The sequence below is a fragment of the Agelaius tricolor genome, unplaced genomic scaffold (genome assembly GCF_023055355.1).
Source record: "Agelaius tricolor isolate 1412-34295 unplaced genomic scaffold, bAgeTri1.0.p SCAF_4, whole genome shotgun sequence".
In the NCBI taxonomy this organism is placed as follows: Eukaryota; Metazoa; Chordata; class Aves; order Passeriformes; family Icteridae; genus Agelaius; species Agelaius tricolor.
Window position 1 is genome coordinate 33,443,710 of NW_027269264.1, and position 23,359 is coordinate 33,467,068.

At 39.8% G+C, this 23,359-nt stretch overlaps 1 protein-coding gene across 1 annotated transcript in view; it reads left to right on the plus strand.

The window, feature by feature from the left end:
* ARHGEF28 (Rho guanine nucleotide exchange factor 28) overlaps positions 1 to 23,359 on the plus strand; it is an 84,395-nt gene that overhangs the window by 40,985 nt on the left and 20,051 nt on the right. Inside the window, exons 7-26 of the mRNA XM_071425183.1 lie at positions 356 to 479; positions 1,823 to 1,955; positions 2,333 to 2,388; positions 3,929 to 3,980; positions 4,537 to 4,684; positions 4,794 to 4,915; positions 5,775 to 5,915; positions 6,379 to 6,629; positions 7,554 to 7,676; positions 8,070 to 8,187; positions 9,063 to 9,317; positions 10,221 to 10,297; positions 10,946 to 11,124; positions 11,786 to 11,880; positions 12,761 to 12,943; positions 15,509 to 15,640; positions 16,270 to 16,355; positions 19,679 to 19,717; positions 19,807 to 19,854; positions 21,645 to 22,124. Of these exons, the coding sequence (XP_071281284.1) occupies positions 356 to 479; positions 1,823 to 1,955; positions 2,333 to 2,388; positions 3,929 to 3,980; positions 4,537 to 4,684; positions 4,794 to 4,915; positions 5,775 to 5,915; positions 6,379 to 6,629; positions 7,554 to 7,676; positions 8,070 to 8,187; positions 9,063 to 9,317; positions 10,221 to 10,297; positions 10,946 to 11,124; positions 11,786 to 11,880; positions 12,761 to 12,943; positions 15,509 to 15,640; positions 16,270 to 16,355; positions 19,679 to 19,717; positions 19,807 to 19,854; positions 21,645 to 22,124 (2,842 nt within the window). The remainder of the gene's footprint in view (positions 1 to 355; positions 480 to 1,822; positions 1,956 to 2,332; positions 2,389 to 3,928; positions 3,981 to 4,536; positions 4,685 to 4,793; positions 4,916 to 5,774; positions 5,916 to 6,378; positions 6,630 to 7,553; positions 7,677 to 8,069; positions 8,188 to 9,062; positions 9,318 to 10,220; positions 10,298 to 10,945; positions 11,125 to 11,785; positions 11,881 to 12,760; positions 12,944 to 15,508; positions 15,641 to 16,269; positions 16,356 to 19,678; positions 19,718 to 19,806; positions 19,855 to 21,644; positions 22,125 to 23,359) is intronic.

Genomic DNA, 23,359 nt, shown 5'->3' on the forward strand with positions numbered 1-23,359 from the left:
GCAGGGATTTACTGGGACATGCAAAGCAGGGATGGGCTGCTGCCTGCTCCTGAGGCTCCTGTCCACTGTAGGAATGTCCAAACCACTGCAGTAAAAGCTGGGCAGTTTTTGATACCAACTGTAAAATAGGCAAGCTTGTTACACATTGCACATGCAGAGTGCTTATTGGCAAGTGTTACTTCTTTTTGTATAGGGATAGCAATCTTTTTCATAATATGTTAAACCCACAACAAAGCATGTAATTGTAAATGTTAGGTGAAACAAGCACTGTCCAGATTCTGCTATATGTTAATTAAAGGAGTGTTGCTATTAATTAAAGGAATGAGGAACATTTTTTCACTGGTCTCTGTTTTAGGATTCAGGAAGAGGGATGGAATAAGTATGTTGTACCCTCAAAAAATGAGTCTGAAAAATATAAAGTGAGTCGGACTTTTAGCTTTCTGATGAACAGGATGACCAGCACACGGAATAAAGGCAAGGTAATTTGGGATTTATGTCCATAGTATTATGTATGATTATGTCACTGTAATTAAATGAATTATAGATGGAAGCTAATTTTTCATGTCAAGATAAATTGTTTATTACAAAACCACAAAAGTCATAGGAAGACTCTTTTCACTTTTCTTTTTTTAAATTTAAAATATATGCAGGTTACCCTGAAATGGCATTTGTATTAAAAACCAGCTTTCCTTTGATGTAATTAGCAATTCTGTGTGGTGATTTAGCAAATATTTAAATGTATGAATTACATTTAAGAAATATTTTCTTTGTTAAATAAAATTAACAGATATGGGCCTGTTCTTGGGATTGCTCTCAAAACGTAATTGAGTATGTAAACTCCTACATTAGGGTGTAATTAGTTGAATTTGCCTTATTTGAAGTTAATGGGAATTCTTGCATAAGTTAACAATGCATAGTGTTAAAGAGTTTGAGAATTGAGGCCTGCACAGTTGAACGGTCCTACTATGGAAGGTAGATTACAATATTGTAACTTAATTCTAAGGCATCTTAATTTTAGATTAATGACATCAGTTAGAAGCTTGAAAGACAGGCTTGGCCTCCAGGCTCTTTCTGGGTGGCCTTTTGACGGTTTTGCAGGCTCCCTAGTATGCCCTCCTGTGCCCCAGGACAACCTAACAAACACAGATGTGAAGGTGTTTGTCTGAGGCAGTACCTTCAGGAGTGTCAGAGCTTACCATGAACATGTGAACATATATGTTTGGTTGAGCAGCTTGTGTCTGTGAGTTCTCCTAAAGTATAACAGTCAGTAACTAGAAGCATAAGCTATATGTATAGTTATGCCAACAAGGGTAGTGGAAAAATAGGCAGAATTTATTAAATTTTTTACCACTCATTAAAAATAGGTTGTTTCTAATGTCTTCTAAGATCTAAAGATAACTTTTCTAAATTTGCATAACTGCACCTCTATCTGCAGAGGCATGAGTTATATACATGTAGAGGATATATACAGTGTGTACAGTGAATGAACAGCACTTCTAAAATTTTGTTTCTTGTCCCTCCTCTCTTTTTAGATTTCTAAATGTATTTCTGCCAGTCTTCCTTGATAATGCTTCCAGGCCTAGCTGCCAGTAAAAACAAGGCCTATATGATTTTAGAGCTTCAGCAATATTGGGTATAAGAGTACAGTATGCTGTTGTAAGTCTTCCAGGACAGGGATTAAATATTCTAGAATAATTTGGTTTGATAAGGGAATATTTTTTTTTATTTTTAGTTTTGAATAATTTTTATTTAAATAATTATTTATTTTATTTTAAAATTTATTAATTCATTTATTTTCCTGCCTCTTTTTTGGGGGATGAAGACAAAAAATAAAGATACCAAAGATAAGGAGAAACCAGCCAGGCACAATTTTACAAATGGGACTTTCCCAGGAGTTATCCCATGTATGGTCTGTGAAAAGGCCCTCCTAGGAAAGGAGTCACTGCAGTGTTCTTGTAAGTAGCTGCTGGCTTTTACTTATGCATTTACAGTGCTCTGAGTGCTGTTCTGACATCCTGGTTCAGTCTGATGTTTGAAACCTTGTCATCATTTGGATGTACCTGCTTTATGTAATGAGCTGAGGTTGACAAGGGAGAGGGAGGAAGGACAGCAGGTAACAGATTCAGAAAGAAACGTTGATCTCCTAGCCCTAGCACATTAGGCAGAAACTTCCTTCTAGCCTATATCTGTACTCAAAGAATCCAGAGGATCATTTTAATAAGTGAATATCAAGTTTTCCCTGAAAAAGGGAAAACTGAAGCCTCAGAGTACATTTTCTGCAGACTGGGGACCCTGTTTGGTGCCAGGCTTTGAAACATACCTTCTCTTTCAGATTGCAGTGTGATTGTGCATAAAAGCTGCAAGGAGTGTGCTCCTGTGTGCACCAAGGTAACCTCCTACACTGATCTTACTAGAGGATACTTGCTTTTCCAGGGGCTAGAAACAATGAAGGAAAAAAGAAAATACACAAAGGCTGCCCAGACCCAGCGTCTGTGTGTGAAGGGCTGCAAGGGTGTTAGAATGGCTAATGTGAGCAACAGAGCAAGCACTGTTTACTCTGTGTGCTTGAATAACAATTTTTAGTAGGGGGTCGAAAAAGAGTTTCATAGAGTGTTTGTATTTTTGAAGCTCAGACTGTGAAATGGTGTGCCTGGAGGGTTACAGAACAGATTGAAAAGAAAGGCTTCTCAAAACCTCAGAGAGAAAGAACCCTTGTGTACGGGGGGGATTCCATATGTTTGGAATAATGGAAAGCAGAGATGGAAGGGGCTCTGGCCGGTGACCTCATCTACCTCCCCACCCTTGGGCTGGCTCACTTCTTGGTAACAATTTGGGCAGATGTTTGTTCTAGGTAGCAATTTGGGCAGATGTTTGTTCTAAGTAGCAATTTGGGCAGATGTTTGTTTCACCCATTCTGGGAAATCTCTGGAGGAGGAGACTCCACAGCTGCCTGCCTAAGCAATTACTCCAGTGTTCAGCTGCTTCTGAGCAGGGCAAAACCAGCACTGGAGCTGATGGATACTACCTTAACAGTTAAGAAGGAATGCATGCATGGTGAGATTATCGTAACAAAGGCATAATCTTGAAAACCAGGCGTAAGGCTACTGCCCTCAAGAAATGAAATGAGACTCGAAGAGAAATGTGCCACGATGATGCAGGTCATTTTTCACAAATGTGAAAAATGACCTGCATCATTGTGGCACATTTCTGGTGTAGCTGGGTTTTGCATCATGGTGGCTTTCAAGGAGAGCATGATTCCATACCGATTCTACAAGCCTTAAACTGTACATAAATCAAGTGGGTTTAATTTTGTTTATAATTTTCACGTCATGGTCTTGCACTAATTTCTGGGAAACTTTAGGCAATAAGGCTGCTGAACTGACAGCTTTGGTTCCTGGGGATGGTGGGTTACTTGCAAGAGGACACAAGAGCCCTCAATTCATCTCAGCAAGAATGAAGTGCAGGAAATGTTCACTGACCCACCTGAAGTGAAGTATATGCCCAAGTGCAGCAGGCTTTTGGTACAGATTTTGCAAAAGTCCACTTTGGAAGGGGGAGCGGTTCTGCCTTTGGTACCCACGCTTCAGATAGTGTACTACCACAAATGCTTTGATCTTATTTGAGTATGAAGCCCTGAATGTGGACTTTTCCTGCAGCCTTTGCAGCCAATACTCATATAGAGAAAGTAGAATGTAACTCAGTCTGCTTAGAAGAAATAATTTTGTATTGTAGTACAAATAATATCCTAGTTTTTAAAAATATTATTATCTACTAATAACTAATAAAATTAGTTATTGGAATGAATTAATACCATAATTTAGGACCACTTTCTTGCAGCCCTTTGTGTGATGGTGTATGTGAATGAATTACTGACTTGACTGTTAAATATATTATCAGCTATGTGATTTCAAAAAATTCTTTTTTTCAGAAATCCCAGGAGAAATACCATAGTAAAAACAAGGTCCAAGTTGGTGTAACAAGTAAGTTAGGTATAAACCTAGCATTTCTAAGGTAGGCCTTGATTAAAAATCTTGGGACTGGCAGCATGAACTTTCCCATGTAATTTCTCTGTTTCTAATTTTTCTTTCAATATCTGTAAGAAAGGGTGTGTGTCTCTAATATGAATGGATTTTTTTTGAGAGATCACTGTTGAATTAATTCGTCTTCTACTAAAATGAGTATGAATTTACTATACCTTCAGTGAAAACAACAAAAAAAGTAGCCAGTTCTGTCTATGTCATTTATCTTGTGCACAAGTATTCATACACCTATAGAGGATGTATGATTTGAGATTATTTCTTTATCAAATGATAGTCACTCTGGGGGTATTCCATATTGCCTACAGGCTTATTTTTATATTGTGAGAGAGCATTGAGGTCATGTACCTTGACAAGTGGGCATTCTTGATGCCTGATATAGGTCAATATGAACACCAGATAGCATTTTTCAGTATAAGTGTGCTGTTGATGACATACTCTGTCAAACAATGACAAACTCATTGTTTGTCAAAATGTTGTGTTGTGCTTTGCCTCACAGATTCCCTGCCTGGAGACATTTCACAGACGGTGCTGCCCTCAGTGCATCCTTCTTTCTCAGTGCCTATCGGACTGTCTCCTGGAAAGAGGGAAGCCTCACAACAGCCCTACCTCTTGTCCAAAAGTGTCCCCAGTGCCAGTTTGGAAAGGTAGAGGGGCAGATGCCAATGGACTATGCTAAATACATCCTTCAGGATTTCTAGGAAGATTTAAACCATGAAATAAATGTGGGTTTTTGTAATTTTATTTCTGCTCTAGAAGAGCTACACAATTTTCTGGACATGACTCTGAGACTAGCACCTGGAAGTCCAAGTCACAGTCTGAAGAGATGTTACAAGCATTAGGGACCTTTTCTTCAATGGATGCTTTTATGATGGAAGGTGAGAATATTGCACAGATGTTGCATCTTATAGCTAGTATTGGAAAGTGAAAACCAGAAAAGCTCCTTAGCTGATTTAGGAAGACACTTCATCTTCTCAAAAAATAGCACTTGATTTTGATAATTACATTTGCATCCCCCTTTAAATTGATGAAATCAAACACATTAATCTTAAAAAAGAACTTTTCCTTTCTTCCTTGTAACTAACTATTTTATAACTTTTGGAATATTTTAGTATGCTATTACCATTTTAAAGTAACAGGGATAAATGTACTGGCATCCTTGCAGAAACAGAACAGTAATACACTTTTCTTTTGCACTCATCCAATTGACTCTGTTGACAGCATCCATTGCAAACTGTAAACCTGCAACATTTCCTCAGTAGCCCAAATTCTTAACTCCTGATGATAAGCTGTGCTCTTAGAATAGCTGCATAGTCTTATGAAGCAAATAGAAATTGATTTTTTTGTGTAGCTGAATTTGAAAGCTGAGGGGCTTTCACTCACGTAGGATGGTGCACATACCACTCACTGGACATCTGGTATTGGAAATGTTGAATTTTATTTTTAAATTTTAAAAGGTTTATGCAAGCAAAGAGTTATAAAAATGATTTGAGGAAAGAAGAGATTTTTTTACCTATTCTCCTCCCCTTCTGTCACAAAAGCAATTCAACACTTTGGTAATAATATTCACATCTGGCAAACTTTGCTGTAGTAAAGACAGTGCCAGCATTTGCAGAAGTCTTACCTGTGATGTTCATCTCTGTGATGTGTTCCCTGTATGAATAGATCTACATGTGCCAAGGGACTTCCCTTCCTCTTTGTATGTGTGGTGTTAAAGAAATACAAATTTTGTCATAGATGATGTGGATTTGTCTCAGTGGACTGATCTCTGCACAGATGCAGAAGAGTTTGAGGCAGACTCCTGGAGTCTTGTTGTGGATCCAATGTTCTGTAGCAAGCAAGAAAAGGATGTCGTCAAGCGGCAGGATGTCATATTTGGTCAGTATTTAAAAGCTGTGTGTAGGTTTAAATGCAATTTGGTCTATCAAATAGAGAGGGAACCTACATGGTTTATGGCCAGAAGAATGAATGCTTCAACTCAAAACAACACGAAGGTTCAAAGAACATTTTTATCACAAAGTATGTCTCCTAAACTAAGGAAATTGATAGTACTGGGTACCAGAGACATACCTAGCCTGTTCACAGAATGGTTGAAATTAGAAGGGGCCTCATCCGATCCTCAGCTCAAGCTATTACAACCACAGCTTTTTCAGTGGGGTAGAGAGAGATGTGTGCCAGAGCCAGATAAATTAAGTCTTCCTGCTGACATAATTGATTAGGTTTGAGGCCCACACCCAAAAAGGAATTATGACTGTGTATTTGATTGACTAAAGTCTGTCTTATAAGGTGTGCAGAATATTCAGGTGATTACTACACTATCCTTTTTTCTTTTATACCACAGAGCTGATGCAAACAGAAGTACATCACATCCATACCCTGTTCATTATGTCTGAGATATTCAGGAAGGGGATGAAGGAAGAACTGCAGCTTGATCACAGCATAGTGGACAGAATATTCCCCTGCTTAGATGAGCTACTGGAGGTGCACAGGCAATTCTTCTGCAGAATGAAGGACAGGCGGCAGGACTCATGTACGGCAGGGAGCGAGCGTAATTTTGTCATCAGCAGAATTGGAGACATCCTTGTGCAGCAGGTAGAAGTATCAGTTCTGTTAATCCTTTAAGTGCTCAGAGTTCCAAATTTAAACAATTTTTTTAATCCAAAACTTCTGTGGGCAGGTAGACAATTATGGTTGCTCAAAAATATTCAAAACCTGTCCTCCCCTGATTATTTCAGGATGAAAGAACAATGCGAAAAGATGTCATTATTGTGAGGTAGCTGTGTGAACTTGGGGTGAATTTCTCCCTATGTGGTATGAGTGACAAGAGAAGTGATGAGCTTGGTCATGTTTGCAGTAGAAGGCTGCTGTCATACTACGGACTGCAAAAAATGGAAGTAATGGATTCACTTTATCAGCTGAGGAGAGATGTGAAGAACTGATGATGGAAAGGAAACTACCCATTAATTTCTTGCAGTAATCTGGCATCCCAGATCAGTTACTTCCCAGGATACTGCTCAGTAAGGAAGGTGTGGTTGCAGGGTGTTTCCTGTGGCTGAAGAATAGCTAAGTGATGGCTTGGCATTCACACCTCAGTTCCTTGTGAAAAGGAGGTGTAGCTTTTCACCTTCTGTCAGTCTTTTTAACTCTGCTGAAATAAAGAGCTGAGATATTAGTTTATCTAGAAACAATGTGGAGATTAGACAAAAGTAAATGAACCTCAGAGGGTTGTGTTTGAAAAGAGATGAAGGAAATGCTGTTATAATGTTCTGGCTGTTCCTGGCAAGAGTACAGTGGAGGTTGCTTGTGCTCTCTCCAGCTGCATTCCTCTTCTTGCTCCTAAAAACAGCTAGCATATTTTCATTCTGTAGTGACAGGCCTACAGACAGGTTAATGAAATTCAGAGAACTTGATAAAGCCTTAATGTAGAAGTTCCCTATTTGTACAAAATTCACTAGTTAAAATTCACTTTCCTGTCAGATAGAATGTTGAGCACAATCCACTTATTAATTTCTTCAGTTTTCAGAGGAAAATGCAACTAAAATGGAGAAAATATACGGAGAGTTTTGTAGCCATCAGAAAGAAGCTGTTAATCTCTTCAAAGAGCTGCAACAAAACAAGAAGTTCCAGAATTTTATTAAAGTAAGTTAATGTGGAATCATGAGCACTACTGACAAAGTGCTCAGGAAAAAGGTGCATGGCTATTACTTAGATTTAGGGTTGGAATTATATTCAGTAACTCACTTTAAATGGCTGATAAAAATGGCAAAATTTTTTTTTCTCCTTAACTAGTGAGCTAATAAATCACAGTTTTCTTTCAAATTTTAGAATGCTTTGGCATCCAGTGTGTATTACACACATGTTCCTGTTATAGTACGCCTCATCCCTCAGCACAGCAGCTGTTCCTTGGGGATGGTTCTGATTACCCAGCATTTGTTTTAACTTATTCTAATGCTTTTAGATCATATTTCTTATTAGCCAATTGGTGGTTTAATATGCATTTACTACCTAAGGTATATATTTACATATGTGCAGCTGAGAAATAGCAACCTGTTGGCACGACGCCGAGGAATCCCTGAATGCATTTTACTCGTCACTCAGCGAATCACCAAATACCCTGTTCTGGTTGAAAGGATATTGCAATACTCAAAAGGTAAAAAAAAGCTAAAGTGTTGCTTCATGTCTGAAATCCTAGCACAATTCTAACATAAGGAATTTGCACAGCTACAATATCACAAAAGATTAAATTTACTGCTCTGTTGAGATACAACCAGAGTGACATAAATACCTACTGTACAGGCAAATGTCACCTGAACAGGGCTGTCTGGTCTATATAGGTCTTGTCTATCTTCTAGGTGAAGATTTCTGATATTCCAGCCAGGTAGGCCATAGAAGTCCAGAAGAACGTACTTGTTTTAGGAAAAGATCTTGACTGAAGTATGTGAACTAGCTCAGATACATGTGTACCTTTGGAATTTATTCTGGAGGAGCTTTTTCTAAGTAGGGCTAGGCAAACATTTTGTAAATTACTCTCTGTTTTTTCAGGCAAAGCTTGAATGCCCTCTGGAACTTAGTATAACTTTTTACAATTACTATTAACTTACAGATAGTGCCCCCTAAATGGGCAGTAAATGAGCATTGTAGAAAGTTGCATATACAATGCAAAATCTTTGTACTTGCAATCCTGTTTCAAGGGTACTTTGTTTAGGCAGAAAAATAATATGCTATATGATTTACTTGGTCACTGATTTTTTTTTTTGAGTGCTCGCACCTCATAAATATGTCAGAAACTATTCAATGAGGTTTTTTGGCTAATGAATAAATCTGAGGTACTGGCCATCTTTTAATAGGTGAGGCAAAGGTATATACCTCTAATAATTCTAGTAAAATGGTTGCAAGGTTCAACTTAAATTAACAAATTTATCAATTTAAGGTTTGCATCATGCTGATTGTTTCTAGAAATCAAGGAATTATATCTTCTCTTGAACATGGTGACTAGTGTCATGTTGTTTTTTTTGTTTCATACAGAAGGAACAGAAGAACATAAAGACTTGTGCAAAGCCCTTCGTCTAATTAAGGATATAATAGCAAGAGTAGATTTGAAAGTGAATGAGTATGAGAAAAAGCAAAAGCTGTTGGAAATTCTCTGTAGAACTGAAAACAAAACATATACAAAGCTGAAAAATGGCCATGTTTTTAGGAAGCAAGACTTGATGAGGAAAGAGAGGATACTTCTTCATGAAGGCTTAGTGTATTGGAAGACAGCGACTGGTCGATTCAAAGGTATTTCATCTGAGCAGTAAAGTCCTTTAACTCTTTATTTGCAAATAACATTCAAAGACTGGTTAAAGAGTGAAAATACTTTCTTGTGCTATATTGAAAATAAGAATGTCTGAGGTAGTGATATTGCCAATGTCACACTAATTTCTGGATGATCAGTTCCAGAAGCTGTGAGTAAACTGCGTAAGAACACAAATTCACATACAATACCATTTGCATTTCTTCTTCCAATCCCCTCCTTCAAGTTTTTTGTTTTTCAATTTTATTTCATAATATTATGTTTTCACTTGTACATTTTTATTGTTCGCAGTATTTGCCATTGAAAATAGCTTATTAACAATTCAGTGGTAATGAGACATCCCTAGTAGAAAATAAATTCTGAAGCCACAATTGGCTGGAGCACAATTTTTACATGCAAGCTCAGATTTTGATTTTTAATCATGTATTAGGTGTTAATCATGTATTAGGGTTTGGGCTTTTTTTTAGAAAAAACACTAGTTTTTGCTGTACAACTTTATAAAGCTGTCTGTTGATCATTATTCTAGAAACGCCTTTACCAGTGTAATACTGTGCTGTGAGTTACAGCACAGACAAAGCAAGGTTATGTGAGATAGTCTTTGCCAGGCTTAGGGAAGTTGTACTGCTGTTGGTGCAAGGATTTCTTTTTTTCCCAGGCCTGTGTTGCAGCATGGTGCACTTTCCTGGGAGATATCAAGCAGGGATGTGCAAGTGCTTCATGCAGACCATGGGCTAATTCAGATATATCTTGTTTAGTTTGCTGTAGGATTCTACAAGATATTTCCTCATCAGGGCTTCTCCCTTTATTTTATAAAGATAAAGTAAGAATTTAACACTGATTGCACTAATTTTAATTAAAAGCCATCATTTTCCATTTCTCATTTTAAGACACCTTAGCTCTGCTTCTAACTGATGTACTACTGTTCTTACAAGAAAAGGATCAAAAATACATCTTTGCAGCTGTTGTGAGTATATTATCAGATATTTTAACACATATGTTGCACTTGTATCTTTCTCAAAACTTAGGTCCTTATCCAGCTCGTTCCCACATAACTTATGTTTTTTCTAAAATCCTGGTATTGTATGTCAGTATATAGAAAATTTAATTTCTTTTCAAAAGTAAATTTTTTTGTGGAGAAGGATAAAAATAACAGAAGTATATCTTTAATTTGTGCCTTACATGACTGTGAAGGTGGGAAGTAATGCAGGCTCTTTCAGTTGTCTAATACAAATTTTAATTTTTTTGTTCCCTAAAACAAGCAGAAGACCAGTTTTTACTGAAAATATAGTAGTAAACACACATAAAGGACATGAAAGGTCATGGAAAGAAGTTCCCAAACTATATAAATACAAACATTATATGAATATTGCGTCTCAGTATCAGTGAGCCTCTGAGATTTTCTTTTGAGCACATATCTAGTGCCTAATTTGTTTGTTGACATATGTTACAAGCAGTGTAACATATTTTAAAGAATAGTTTAAAAGATGTCTGATTACTTAGAACTTTCAGTAGTCTGGCTATACCAGGACTAGTGAAAAATCATGTTTTCCTAGAGTGTGGTGTTTTATAAGAAAGTAATTTATTATGCTTGTGCTTTGACTGTTTCCTGCAGGACCAGAAGCCCTCAGTTATCTCCCTTCAGAAGCTCATTGTAAGAGAAGTAGCCAATGAAGAAAGGGGGATGTTTCTGATCAGTGCTTCATCTGTGGGGCCTGAGATGTATGAGGTTCATACCAGCTCCAAAGAAGAACGTAACAACTGGATGAGGCATATTCAAGAGGCAGTGGAAAGGTAGGGAAAAAGGGGTTTGGTTTTCATGCTGGTAGTCCAAAGCAGATGGGAGGTTGGTTGGATATTCATGGCAGGATGTTCTTTGTTCTCCATTGTACTGGGTCCACCTGTGAGTTTGGGTTTTCCTTTGAGCTCAAGGTGCTAAAATCTCTTAATCACTCCTGCCATACTTCCCATATTCCTCCTGGTTTCCCACTGAATCAGCAGACCCTTTCTGTTCCTCAGACATCCTTACCAGCCATTTTACCAGCCTTCCCCCACCTTTGCCTTTAGCACTGAGTGCCTTCCAGGGTCCTGCAGGTGTCCATACAACCATTTTGAGAAAATCACAATTCATGCCTGTTATCTTGGCATCTGGTCATTAAGAATGGTGGGGAAAATATTCCTTCTGATGGGCCCAAGCTTATGCTTGGGACAGCAGACCTGTGGGTGTGCACCAGCCACTCTGCTCAGTGCAGCCTTACCAGAGTAATAAGGAGTCCTTCAGTCTGCTTGATGTCCACTTACTGCTTCTTAAAGAGGCAGACTAATGGCATGCTTCTGGATTATTGCAAAAGGTGCTGGTGTTATGTTCTGTTTATTGTGAACATAACATTATATTGAAGATGAATATATGATGTGCAGATCTTGCTTTATCCACCTTTGTCTTTTATCTTTGAAGTTGTCCAGAGGAAGAAGAAGAAGTAAAAATGAGTGAATCTGATGAGGACAGACGTATTGCTGAGGCCAAGGCATACAGAATTCAGAAATATCAAGGTGTGGTACCCTTTCCTGTTGCTCTGAGAGCTCCAGCATCCTCAGCATTCAGGATGAATTAGTCATGCACCCATACTGGCTGGTGTGTTCAAAGTGGCTCGACAGGTAGAGTCAGAGCAGAGACAGATGAGGTGGTTTGATGGTATAATGTGAGCGTAGTAAAAAAGAAGCATGTTTTTTCCAAACACTTTAATGTTTTTGCTACATTTCTGTAACTAAAAAATAAAAGTAAAAATTGATGTTTTCAAAACAAACACTGAATTTCACAGATTAGCATCAGGACCAGGTAGTTCTGGGTTTGTGAAAATACCTTGAATCTTCAAAACTGTGTGGCTTTGTGCTTGTTTATGGCACTTTGTCCTTTGCTACTAATATTTTTATCTGCAAATATAGCTAATAAGGATAAATTCTGGTTCCTTGGTGCCCCTGCGCCTACATCCCACATCTTTATACTGCCTTGAAGAGAGAAATTGCAGCAATGTTATTGAGAGCCACATCCTCTGCTGAAACAAGGTGTTCTCTGAGGTTGATGCCCTGAGTTATTAGCACACATGAGCCAAGTGCCTTTCCAGGAGGTAGAACTAGCAGGTTGTTGTGAGAAAAGAGCAGTAATGAGGGCCAGAGAGGGCAGCCAAAGCCACCTCATTAGGGTAGGGCTTTGGCCTAGACTCTGCAAGGGTGTATGTTAGCTTTCATTTGGACAGACTGTGGGATGAACTTGGATGAATTTGGGTCCTGGCCATTTAAAAGAAGTTTAACTTGAATTAGCACTTCCTACATGGCATAAAGATTAGAAAGGTGAATGGGGAGCATGCTTTCCCTGCAGCATAAAAAATGAGCACAGTTTTCAATTTTTGCACTGTTCAATTTTGGTTGACAGAATCACTGAGTAACCAGGACCAGCAAATCTGCAGTTATTTAGAAGAAAAGTTGCGTATCTATGCAGAACTGGGAGATATGTGTGGCTTTGACGATGTCCATGTAGAACCTCACCTGCTTATCAAACCTGATTCCGGAGAAACTCCACAGGCTGGTTCACTGCTGGCAGCAGCACTCAGAGAAGGTGAGTTTGCGCGGGAAGAGTGGATTGGTGGCTCTTCATTTGGGCAGATATTTTAAGGTAATCAAGTGCAGACATGTGACCTTCTGTTGCAATTCTGTCAAGTCTCAAGAAGTGGCAGTGTCAAAAATTGCCAAAGGGCATAGAAAAAAAATCTGCCGCATTTATTGTTGTCAGATACAGGAGATGGTACCTGCCAGAACAGATATGTTTAGGGCATAGCATCAAATATATGCAGGCAGGGGCGTGGTGTTAGGTTCTTGGCTGTCCTCATAATACAGCTCTGTGAAACACAGCAGGGGAGGAGGTTGTATGCAGTATGGTATTGCACCTGGTCCCCAACTTTCACCTACCTTGGCTGATTTTGATGTCACTTCAGAATCTTGTATGATCACATACAGAGCAAATCAAATTTCTAACAAGAAACACCTGCCACAATTGCTGTAGGAGTCCTGTTTTTTCTGCCTAGTATCTAACAGGATGTTGGTAGATCGCTGCACCATCTATAGTGGTGTCCTACAAAGTAAGGAAGGGAATGGTATTTGTAGATACCTTCCCTAGCTGGATCTTCAACTAAACTTCTCCTAAACTTAGTGGAAAGGAGCACTGGTAAACGGAGTCCTGATTTTAGCATCACCTAAATTGAGAACTGTGTGCTACTAGCAACATTTCAACCTATAAATCAGTGGAGCTTGGTCTTCATCATCATTATAAAGTCAAAGAGCATTTTATTGATAAAATTGATTAAATTTGTGTAGGGTAGTAAGTCAATGATGAAACAGAAAATACTTGAAATGGAAGCCTATACTTATTACATACCTTACTCTACCCACTTCTGTACTTTTCACTTTCTCTCACGCTGTTGTTGATGTTGATGATGTCTTGGATTTCGGGACTCTACAACACTTTCTGTGAGCTTACAGTTGTTTACATTATAGACAGTTGTGGGGATCATTTTCCAGGATGGAAATACTAAATTCCTGAGCTAATAGCAGGCTCTATGGGAATAAAGCATTGCTTACAGTAGACAAAGACAGAATTACACCGTGCTTGAGCAAATTAGGTATACACAAATCCATGAGATGAGATGGGATTAGTCCAAGGCTGCACAGCAAGCTGGCCAATGTCACTGTGAGGCTGTTTTCTGTCAACTTTGAAAGTCACAGTGATCAGGAGAGGTTCCTGATGACTTGAAGAAAGCAAGCCTCACACTCCAAGAAGGAATATATAGAGAACTATAAAACAGTCAGTCTCACCAGCATCTCTGAAATAATCCTCCTGGAAGGCATTTCCAAGAACCTGAAAGACAGGAAGATGATTTGGAACAACTGTCACGGATTAATTAGGGCAAGCTGTGTCTAACTAACCTGACAGGTTTTATGGTGAGAGAAAGGTGCATGTTGGTTACCTTGACATCTCTCAGACCTTCCACACTGTTTGCACTGTCTGTAGTGTCCTTACATCTGAATTGATGTAAACTGCTTAACTGGGTGGAAGACAGGCTGGACTGCTGGGCTGAAGGGGTCAGTCATATGACATCCAGTTGGTATCATGTTATTAGGGGATTCTCTTAGGGGGTGTATCCTGAGACCAGTAGCGTTCAACATTTTTATTAATGCAGTTAACCTCGGGATTGAGTACACTCTTAGCAAACCCATGACTGTCATGGTGAGAGCTGGAGCATTCAGTGAGCTGGAGAGACCCCTACAGATGGGGAAAATGGTAAGAGGTACACTTAGACATTTGACAAAGACAAATGCAAAGTCCTGCGTCTCAGGTGATGTAATCCTGTATGTTGGTACAGACAGGACACTGATGAGCTGAAAAATGCCTTTGTAGAAGTGGACCTGGGAGTCCTACTCGACAGCAGGTTGACTACAAGGCAGCAGTTGCCCTTGTGCCAAAGATGCCCAACTTCTTCCTGGGCTGCTGCAGTAGGAGGAGAGTTGCCAGCAAGTTGAGGGAGGTGATTCTTCCTCTACTTCACCCTGGCGAGTCGTGTCTGGGCTGCCATGACAAATGCTGCACTTTCCCTGGCCAAGGGAGACATGGAAAAAGTAGAACAAATCCAGTGAAAGGCACCAGAATGACTATAGGATGGGAGGACATGATGTCTGAAGACAAGCTGAGGTAGTTGGCTTGATGGGATCTCATTTCTGTCCACAGCAGCTTAATGGGAGGATACAGAGAAGCTGGATTTTTGCAGAGGCATATGACAATAAAAGAACACATGGACAAGAGACAATAGTCCTGTGATGAAACACAGGCAATTCCAATTAACTAAAATTAAAAATTAAATGCTATGAGAGTGTTAAAAAATTGGAACAGATTGCTCAGGGAGACTTTGAAGTTTCCATCTTTGGAGGCGTTAAAGGCTTGCTGTGCAACGCTCTGAGCAGCACAATTTAGACTGACCAGGTTTTAGTGAAGTGCAGGACTAGGTGACCTCTGAAAGTCTCTTACAAGCTAAATTATTCCATGTTCAAACATTTCTATGTCATTGAGTGCATTCATGCCCTAAGGAGCTCTTTAAGGGATGTCTGTAATTCTGCATGTTTTCCTCTTTAGTTGAAAGTCTCCACACTGCTGTAATAACATCACAAGTGAGTGAAACAGACAGATCACCAGAGGAAAGTACTGAGGAATTAAGTGTGAAGCATAGATTTGCTACCAGTGAAAAACTGGAATCTGTTCTGGGTGGTGAGTAAAATTTGATGCTTCTACATCTTTCGAGTGCTAAAATAATTGATACCAGATTGGTTTTTTGGAAAGCCTCCATGGTCTAGGACAGAATCAATAGAAAATAATGTAATAGAAGTTGTCTTTGGGCAAATGCTCAGGTAGTGTAAATTGTTACATAACTTTGTTGAAAGTACATTTTCATGTCATTGTTGTTAAGCTCTGCACCAAGTCTATATTGCAATATAGGCCATTTCTGTTATTGTCAGGAGGGCTGAAAACTGGGATTAATATTCCAATAATTTCAGCTGCAAAGGGTAGCATTAATTTCTCACAACAAATTTGTCACTAAAGTTGTGTAAAAAACATTGCTACAGAGCATTTTTAGTGTTATAGTTACACTTACCTCCAACCTTTCATAAATGAAATAGTGCTAATTTGTAAGGTAGGAAAACTGAGTTGAGCCATGTGTGCCATCATGGCTTGCAAATGAGTTTTTCCCCAGCCTAGGATCCATTATGTAACTACAAACTATAAAAATCACTTTCTCATAGTCCTGAGTAGCAGTAGAAAAGCATGCTCTTTATTTTTCTAGTCAATATATGCTTTGATACCTTTCTTATGAATTTTCTTGGGGCTTTATTTGTTAGATGCAGAAAGAAAAGAAATTGAAGAATCACCAGAAATTGATCTCAGTGTTGAAAAGGAAATGGCAGGTGCTGTTCTTGAGGATAAGGTATTGCAAACAGTTTTTCTTCCGGCATTGCACACAGCAGTCTGGGCACTGTGCATGTACATGCTATTCAAATTTTTATGGGGATTTTCACTCAGATCCAGGTAATTCAGTCTAATAGAGGTCACAGCAATTGCATATAAAATTTTAAAAAGCAGCCATAAACAATCCAAGCACAGAATGATTTTTCTGCAAGGCTTGAGATCAGTGAATTGTAATAGCAGGCAGTGTTTTCAAACCACTTGTATGGGCTGTTCCTGTTCACAGGATGATGAAAGTCTCCTGCAGTGACAGAGTCCTCAGCTGATGCAAGGAACACTTGTGCATTGGAAGAACTTTGTCCTGAGAACAAGCACATAAGATAGGATGAATGTTTTTACACCAGCTTGCTTCAGAATTTGAATCAAAACAGAATAGAGCAATTATAGACTAGAAGAGAAGAGAAAGTGCCCATTTTGCAAAATCCTATAGCTGATAAGCAAATTTGGGGAGAAAAGTGGAATCAAAAATCAGTTCTGGGCAAGACTAGGAATGACAAATTTTATGTAGCAGCAGAGTGTTGGAGTAAGCAACATGAATTACTGTGTGAAAATAAAGTGAACCATAATAGTGTAGTTCTTAGGTGGAGAATAAGAATCACAAAAGGAATAAAGGGGAGAGACAAGAATGTAAGATACAGAGTTTGAAATGGAAAGAAAACTTTGTTCAAAAGTTTAGCATTAACATACTGTATTTGCATCAGGTCTGAAAGAGGGCTTGTGTGCCTAAAACCTGTGTTTGTTTGTTTGTTTTCTATATTGAGAATACTCTTGCTAATACACTAATCTCTCTACAACCTCACCTTATGCTTAGCACTAGATCATCTTACTTATCAGACTGCTGATAGAAGGGAGCAAGAGGAAGAATGTGAGTAGAAAAAATTGTTTGAAAACAAAGTGAGGGAGCAGGTGAGGAGGAATCGAACCTAGAGAGGGTGGAGGGGCTCACATATAGCCCGCTAAAAATTGCAGTAGCTCTACAGGAAAACTTGGCCATTGGGGTTATAGAGAAGGTAGAGCTGGGCTTTTTTCTTTTTCAGAGATGTGCAGCAAAAGGGTTAGTGTCTAAGATTACAAGTTGCTGCAAGGGAAATTCTGAGTGTATATAAGGAAAAAAAAAAATCAGTGCAAGGATGATCAAGGAGCAATGTTTGTCCAAAGAGGTTTTGGGGGTCTCTACCATTGGAGGTTTCCTGGATTTGACTGGAGAAGGCCTTCAGCAAGCTCCTCTAACTTTGAAGTTATGCCTATTCTTAAAACTGGAGGGACTTGCATCCAACTCTTCCACTCTAAGTCATCATCCTGTTATTTATGGCCTATTGTTTGGGAAGGCATGTATCACATCTTCTGATACCATGTCAGAATCAGAGTTACCAGGAGGTGGCAGAATGAGCAAAGAAAACAGGCAAGGCAAGGGCTTTCCAGGGAGGTGGGTGTGCCGTCCCAGGGTCGTGGGATGCTGGCTCTGGACTCAGCCCAACTAGCTTGGGAAAACAGGAGCTGGACAGGGGGGCAAGAGCTCCTCCCAGCTTGGAGGTTAGATGCTGACTAGATACTGGAAGGAAAAGCATTGTCCCTGCAACATGAGGGCTCCCCAGTGAGCAGCTGTGAGAAGTGATCCCCATCTTGTCTCCCCTGCTCCTGCCTTTTAAGTGTATCTTCCCAGGCGTTGTTCAAAGCACAGCACAGCCTGCCCTGGAATCTGACCATCTTCATCTCTCTGAACCAAGGTGATCAGGAAAAGAGGCAGAGAGGTGGCCTTCAGCACAGTTAAACACCTGAAATTACTGCTTCACTCCTAGCTGGACTTGCAGGGCCAGCTGTGCCAGCTCAGCTAAGCCTTCCTCAGCCTCATGTCCTAGCACTCAAGTGGTGCTGCAGTGAGGTGACCATGGGCACTGGGACTGGCCACTTGCAACTCCTTGGTCAAGCCAATACCAGACAAACCTTTCCCCTGTGCACATCCATTTTCAGTTAAAAAGAGCTTAAAAACCTGAGGGAAACCCTGCTCTTGTTCAGTGTGCAGGCTCTCCCTTCTTCACTCTTCCTCACCCTTCCAGCCTTATCTCCTTTCTCTCCCTCCTGACCCTGTGCTGCCTCCTTACCCACTGCACACCATACAGCTTAGGAAAAGCAGAGCTATCTTGAGTCTATTCTTGTGCTACACAAAGACATCCATGCTAAATCGTCAGCTTTCACAGGAGAGCTGAGCTTTTCTATGGCTTGGGGATACAGTGAGAAGGAGGAGGTGAAGATGTGGAGGGGGAGTGGAAGGAATTACTGAAGAGATATAATGAGAGAAAGAGTAGTGGAGGAAATGATGCAGCTGGTACTCCCTTTGCCCCAAGGGTGTCTGTGCTGGGTTGTGTTTAGGGGGCTGGTCTTTCTCATTTTCATTTTCAGTTATTGCATCTAAATGTAGCAGATGCTTTGCTCTCTGTGGTGGAAAATGAGACTCAGTAGAGAACTTATGAGAATCAGAGAGAAAAAAAATATTCCCCAAACTCTCCTGAGCTTCTTTAGAAAAAAAAAAAAAAGGAAAAATCATACAGGAAGTCTTTTCAGCGTAGTCTCAGAAGGGATTGTATTTGAAATAGTCCTCACCATTTCATCTTATCTTTCTCAGAGGAGCTGTTCTTCATGCTGAAGGGATTATGGGTAGCTTCACCCCATAAATTTAGAGAGCTTCTTAAGAAAAGGAGCAGGATGGAAAGTGTGAAGCAGCTGTGCCTTGCTGCAGAGGACAGTAGTGACCATGCTGGTGCCTTTTGTAGCATGTACTGGGCATAGCATCTCACAGGGTACCTAAGGCATTTTTTGATCCAATAACATGCCTTCTTGCTAGTTTCTTAGTACATTATTATCTCTAATTTTGAAGATTCTTTTGCTGTTTCATCCTACTGTAATTAATCTTAACCCATTGGGCTGTATATACAGAAATCTGTATATACAACAGATATATAAAAACTCTCAAGCAAACAAAGAATGAATTGAAATGTCTTTTCTGTGTAGCATTACTCATAAGGGATTAAAATTATGGATGAAATAGCTTTATTTGTACAGTTGTGTTCAGAATCTCTAGTAATTTCCATGGGAACTCCATTATTGATGTATTATTAGTCTTCACAGATTGTTGCTTCTGTCTTTTTTAATATATCCACATAAAGGGTTGACTCAGCACACATTTCCTAGCCACATGTCCCCACTAGTTTAAAAAAAAATTACCTTGACGTTACAACTTTAAAATTAAAAAAACCAACTTTTTAAACCTACATGTGTTTCTTTTAGGGAGCAAATATGAATTTTTCAGAATCTACAGGGACAGAGGTGAGTTAATTTAAACTTCAGACAGAATGTAGTAATTATTTAGTTAACAGTGGTCAAACCTTTGAAAATCCTTCTCTTTTATTTTCTAGATTGTACAAGCAATCCAGAACTTAACCCGTCTCTTATACAGCATGCAGGTGACTACTCCACTACTAATTTCAGAGAGTAATTAGTTTGTCCTAATAATTTACTTTTAAAGAATTGTTTTCATGTTGTCCTACTTTTAGACATTATGTTAATTGATCCTGATCTCTTCTGACTGTTGCATAAGTTGTCACAGGATACAGTTTTATTCTACATCATTTCTTTTAAGAACTAAATAATTGTAACCTGCTTGGAGATCAGTCCCTCCTCCCAAAGGAGGATGTCTCTACAGTCCAAAAACCTAGCAGGAAAGCAAAATGATGGCTCCACTTGAACTGATGTCATTCCACATACAGATTTCTGAAATTATAGTTCGAAGAATTGAAAAAAAATTGTATTTTGATTAGACTGTTCTCCTGGCTAGTAATCAGCAGTAATTTGGCCAGGTAGCTCAGGTAGCAAACTCAGCCCATTTTAGGTGCTTAAATCTCACTTACTTTGGGCCTTACTTACTTTACTTACTTACTACATTTACTGTAGAGCCTTAATATGAAGTATTTGCCTCTTTTATGCTAAGCTTGAATGTCTTAACTTACTTCTTTTTATTTAGCTGCACATTTGTAATTCTATTTTTAAATGTTTCATCTAAGTATACCTAATTTTTAGACCCTATTGGCCTTAGCATATTTCATAATAATCCTGGAAACTTTGGGCTTAGAAGTTAAGTGTATTGAAACAATACAAAAGCAAAATAAAAATCCTGTAATTTGCGCAAAAATTTTTGAGTAATTGAAAAACAAATAGGGACAATAAAGTAAGGTTAGGATCATGCCTTAACTGCTCAGACCATGAATGAACAGTCAGGTGCTGAGAAACAAGCAGAGGATCTTGTCCTGTTTACAAGTCACTGGAACTGACCCAATACTGGAGGAAGAGTCAAGGAAAGTGCAGATGGTACATTGCATGAAGTTAAAAGCTTTCTGGGGTGAAGAGCATGTGGCAGTGGGGCTACGTGAGTTCTCTGGGAATGTCTCCTGAAATAGATTCCCATGTCAGCTTTTAAACATAGTGCAATAAGTGCCTCAGCAGATCTAGGGTTTTCTTGCTTTTCTTTCTTCTTAATCACAGCTATTTATTTTTGCGTTACTGGAGGATGTCACAACCTTTAATGCAAACAGTGTCACAACATCCTTGTGACGGATGGAATATAGAACTCCCAACTATAAAGTAGGAACATCAAACCTGAAACCATTACTATACTGCAGGTTTATACTTGCACTGACACCTCGGTCAGCTGTGTGTAGTGGTACAGTCCTGGTGACATGGCTGTGTTGGTAGGTGCAGGTAGGACTGGTGTTAGCTGGACTGCAGTGTTGCAGGTTAGCAAGGAGAGCCTTAAAGCCAGAGTGAAGTCACTTGGAAACAATACAGTTTTATGTGTAGAAGTCACAGCTGTGTTAGGAATACTTGGGTGAATATAGCATTCCCAATGCCTTATTGCCCCCTTCAACCATGAAATATCGTTTTTCCTGTGTGGCTTTACATCCTCTGACAGAACAGGACCCCATCTGTAATTGAAGTGCATATGCACAGCTGTAACATAAACATGTATTATAATACTAAATGTAAACCAGAAACTTTGTTAAAAGTGCTCAAAAGAGTTGAGTTTTATTTTAGAAATACCTCTATGTAAAGGCATTATCACATAATTTTATCTATTTGCTTGAGGAATAACCTCCCAAAAAAGTTCCAGCATTTTAATATAATGATTCTATGTAAAAACACAGAAATGGATTAATGCTGATATTTAGACATTTGTGTCTGATTTTGTTGTGGTGTCTAGGCAGCACTGGCTATCCAGGACAGCCACAAAGAGCTCCATAGGTTACTACTGCAAGAAAACGAGAAGACCAGTCGGAGCCATGGTTCTCGGCTGAACCTCGTTTTGGAACAAGAGAAATATCAGAATCTGGAAAAACAAAGGGTGGAACTGGCCAACATACACAAAACGAAGCAGCAGTTTCAGCAAGAGCAGCAGCGGTGGCTGCGAGAATGTGACCAGCGGCAGCGGGAGCAGGAGGCGAGGGCGGGCCGGCTGGAGCAGCGGGAGCGGGAGTGCCAGGCCGAGGAGGAGCTGCTGGAGCAGAGCCGGCAGAGACTGGAGCTGCAGCTGCAGGAGTACCAGCAGAGTCTGGAGAGGCTCCGGGAGGGCCAGGAAATGGTGGAGAGGGAAAGAGACAATATGAAAATGCAGAAGAAACTCGTGTGGCACTGGAAGCATGGTCAGCAAAACAACCTGTTTTCACACACAGGGGACTATGAGGTTTGTGCTTCCCCATTGTAACTATACCCCTGACTGCATGCCTAGAAACCTGCCTTGATGAATAGGCCAGAATCTCTGGGTTTTGTTGGTTCTTAAAGTAATGAGTGAGCATGTGGGAAGCTGAGATTCAGGCATATCCTAGCGTTTTCTTTGAATGTCATGAAGTTTAAGCGAGGAAAGTGTGAAGTCCTGCCCTTGAGAAGGAGCAACCCTATGCATGGGTAGATGCTGGTGATCACCTGCTGGAAATCAGCTTGACTCTCTACAGCTACCTGAAAGAAGGTTGTAGCAAGATGGGAGTCAGCCTCTTTTCCCAGGCAGTTAGTGAGATGACAAGGGGAAATGGCCTTGAGCTGTGACAGGGAAGGTTGGATTTGGACATTGGGAAGAATTTCTTTGCTGGCATTGAAACAGGCTGCCTAGGGAGGTGGTGGAGTCACTGTCCCTGGAAGTGTTCAAAAAGTGATTGGACATGGTGGTTAGTGGTATGATTTTGTTGATGTGATGGTGGTGTGTTGGGTCGAAGGTTGGACTTAATGATCTTGGAGATCTTTTCCAGCCTTTATGATTCTATAATTCTGTGAAAAGGATTGGGAGTCCTGGTGTAGAATATAAGCAAACAACATACCCTTCGAAAAAGGTGGCACATAGTCTCCAGGGTTGCACTGAGTAAAGTATTGCTAGTAGGTCGAGTGAGGGTATCCTTCCTCTCTGCTGTGGACACACCTGGAGTCTGGCTCCCCCAGTACAAGAAAAGCATAGAGCTGTGGGGTGGAGAGGAGGTAGAGACAGGAAGATGGGTGTCTGGTGAAGTGCCTGTTTGAGAGGCAGGGATATCTAGGGATATCTCTCCAGTAAGGAAGGCTGAGACTGTTCAACCTGGAGAAGAAATGGTTCTTATTAATGGGGATTCCTTATTAATGGGGGTTCCTTTTAATGTAAAAAACCACCTAAATGGAGATTATAAAGGAGATGGAGCAAGGTTCTTTTCAGTGTCACCCAGTGACAGAACCAGAGGCAATGGGCACAAACAAAAACACCCAAGATTTGTTTTGAACATCAGAAAACTATTTTTTCTTGTGGGAGTGATGGAGCCCTGGCACAAGTTGCCCAGGGAAGTTGTGGAGTCTCTGTCATTGGAGATATTCAAAAGCCACCTGGATGTGGTCCTTGGCAATTGTCTCTATGTGGCCCTGCTTCGGCTGGGGGGTTAGATCAGATGTCTTCTAGAGGTC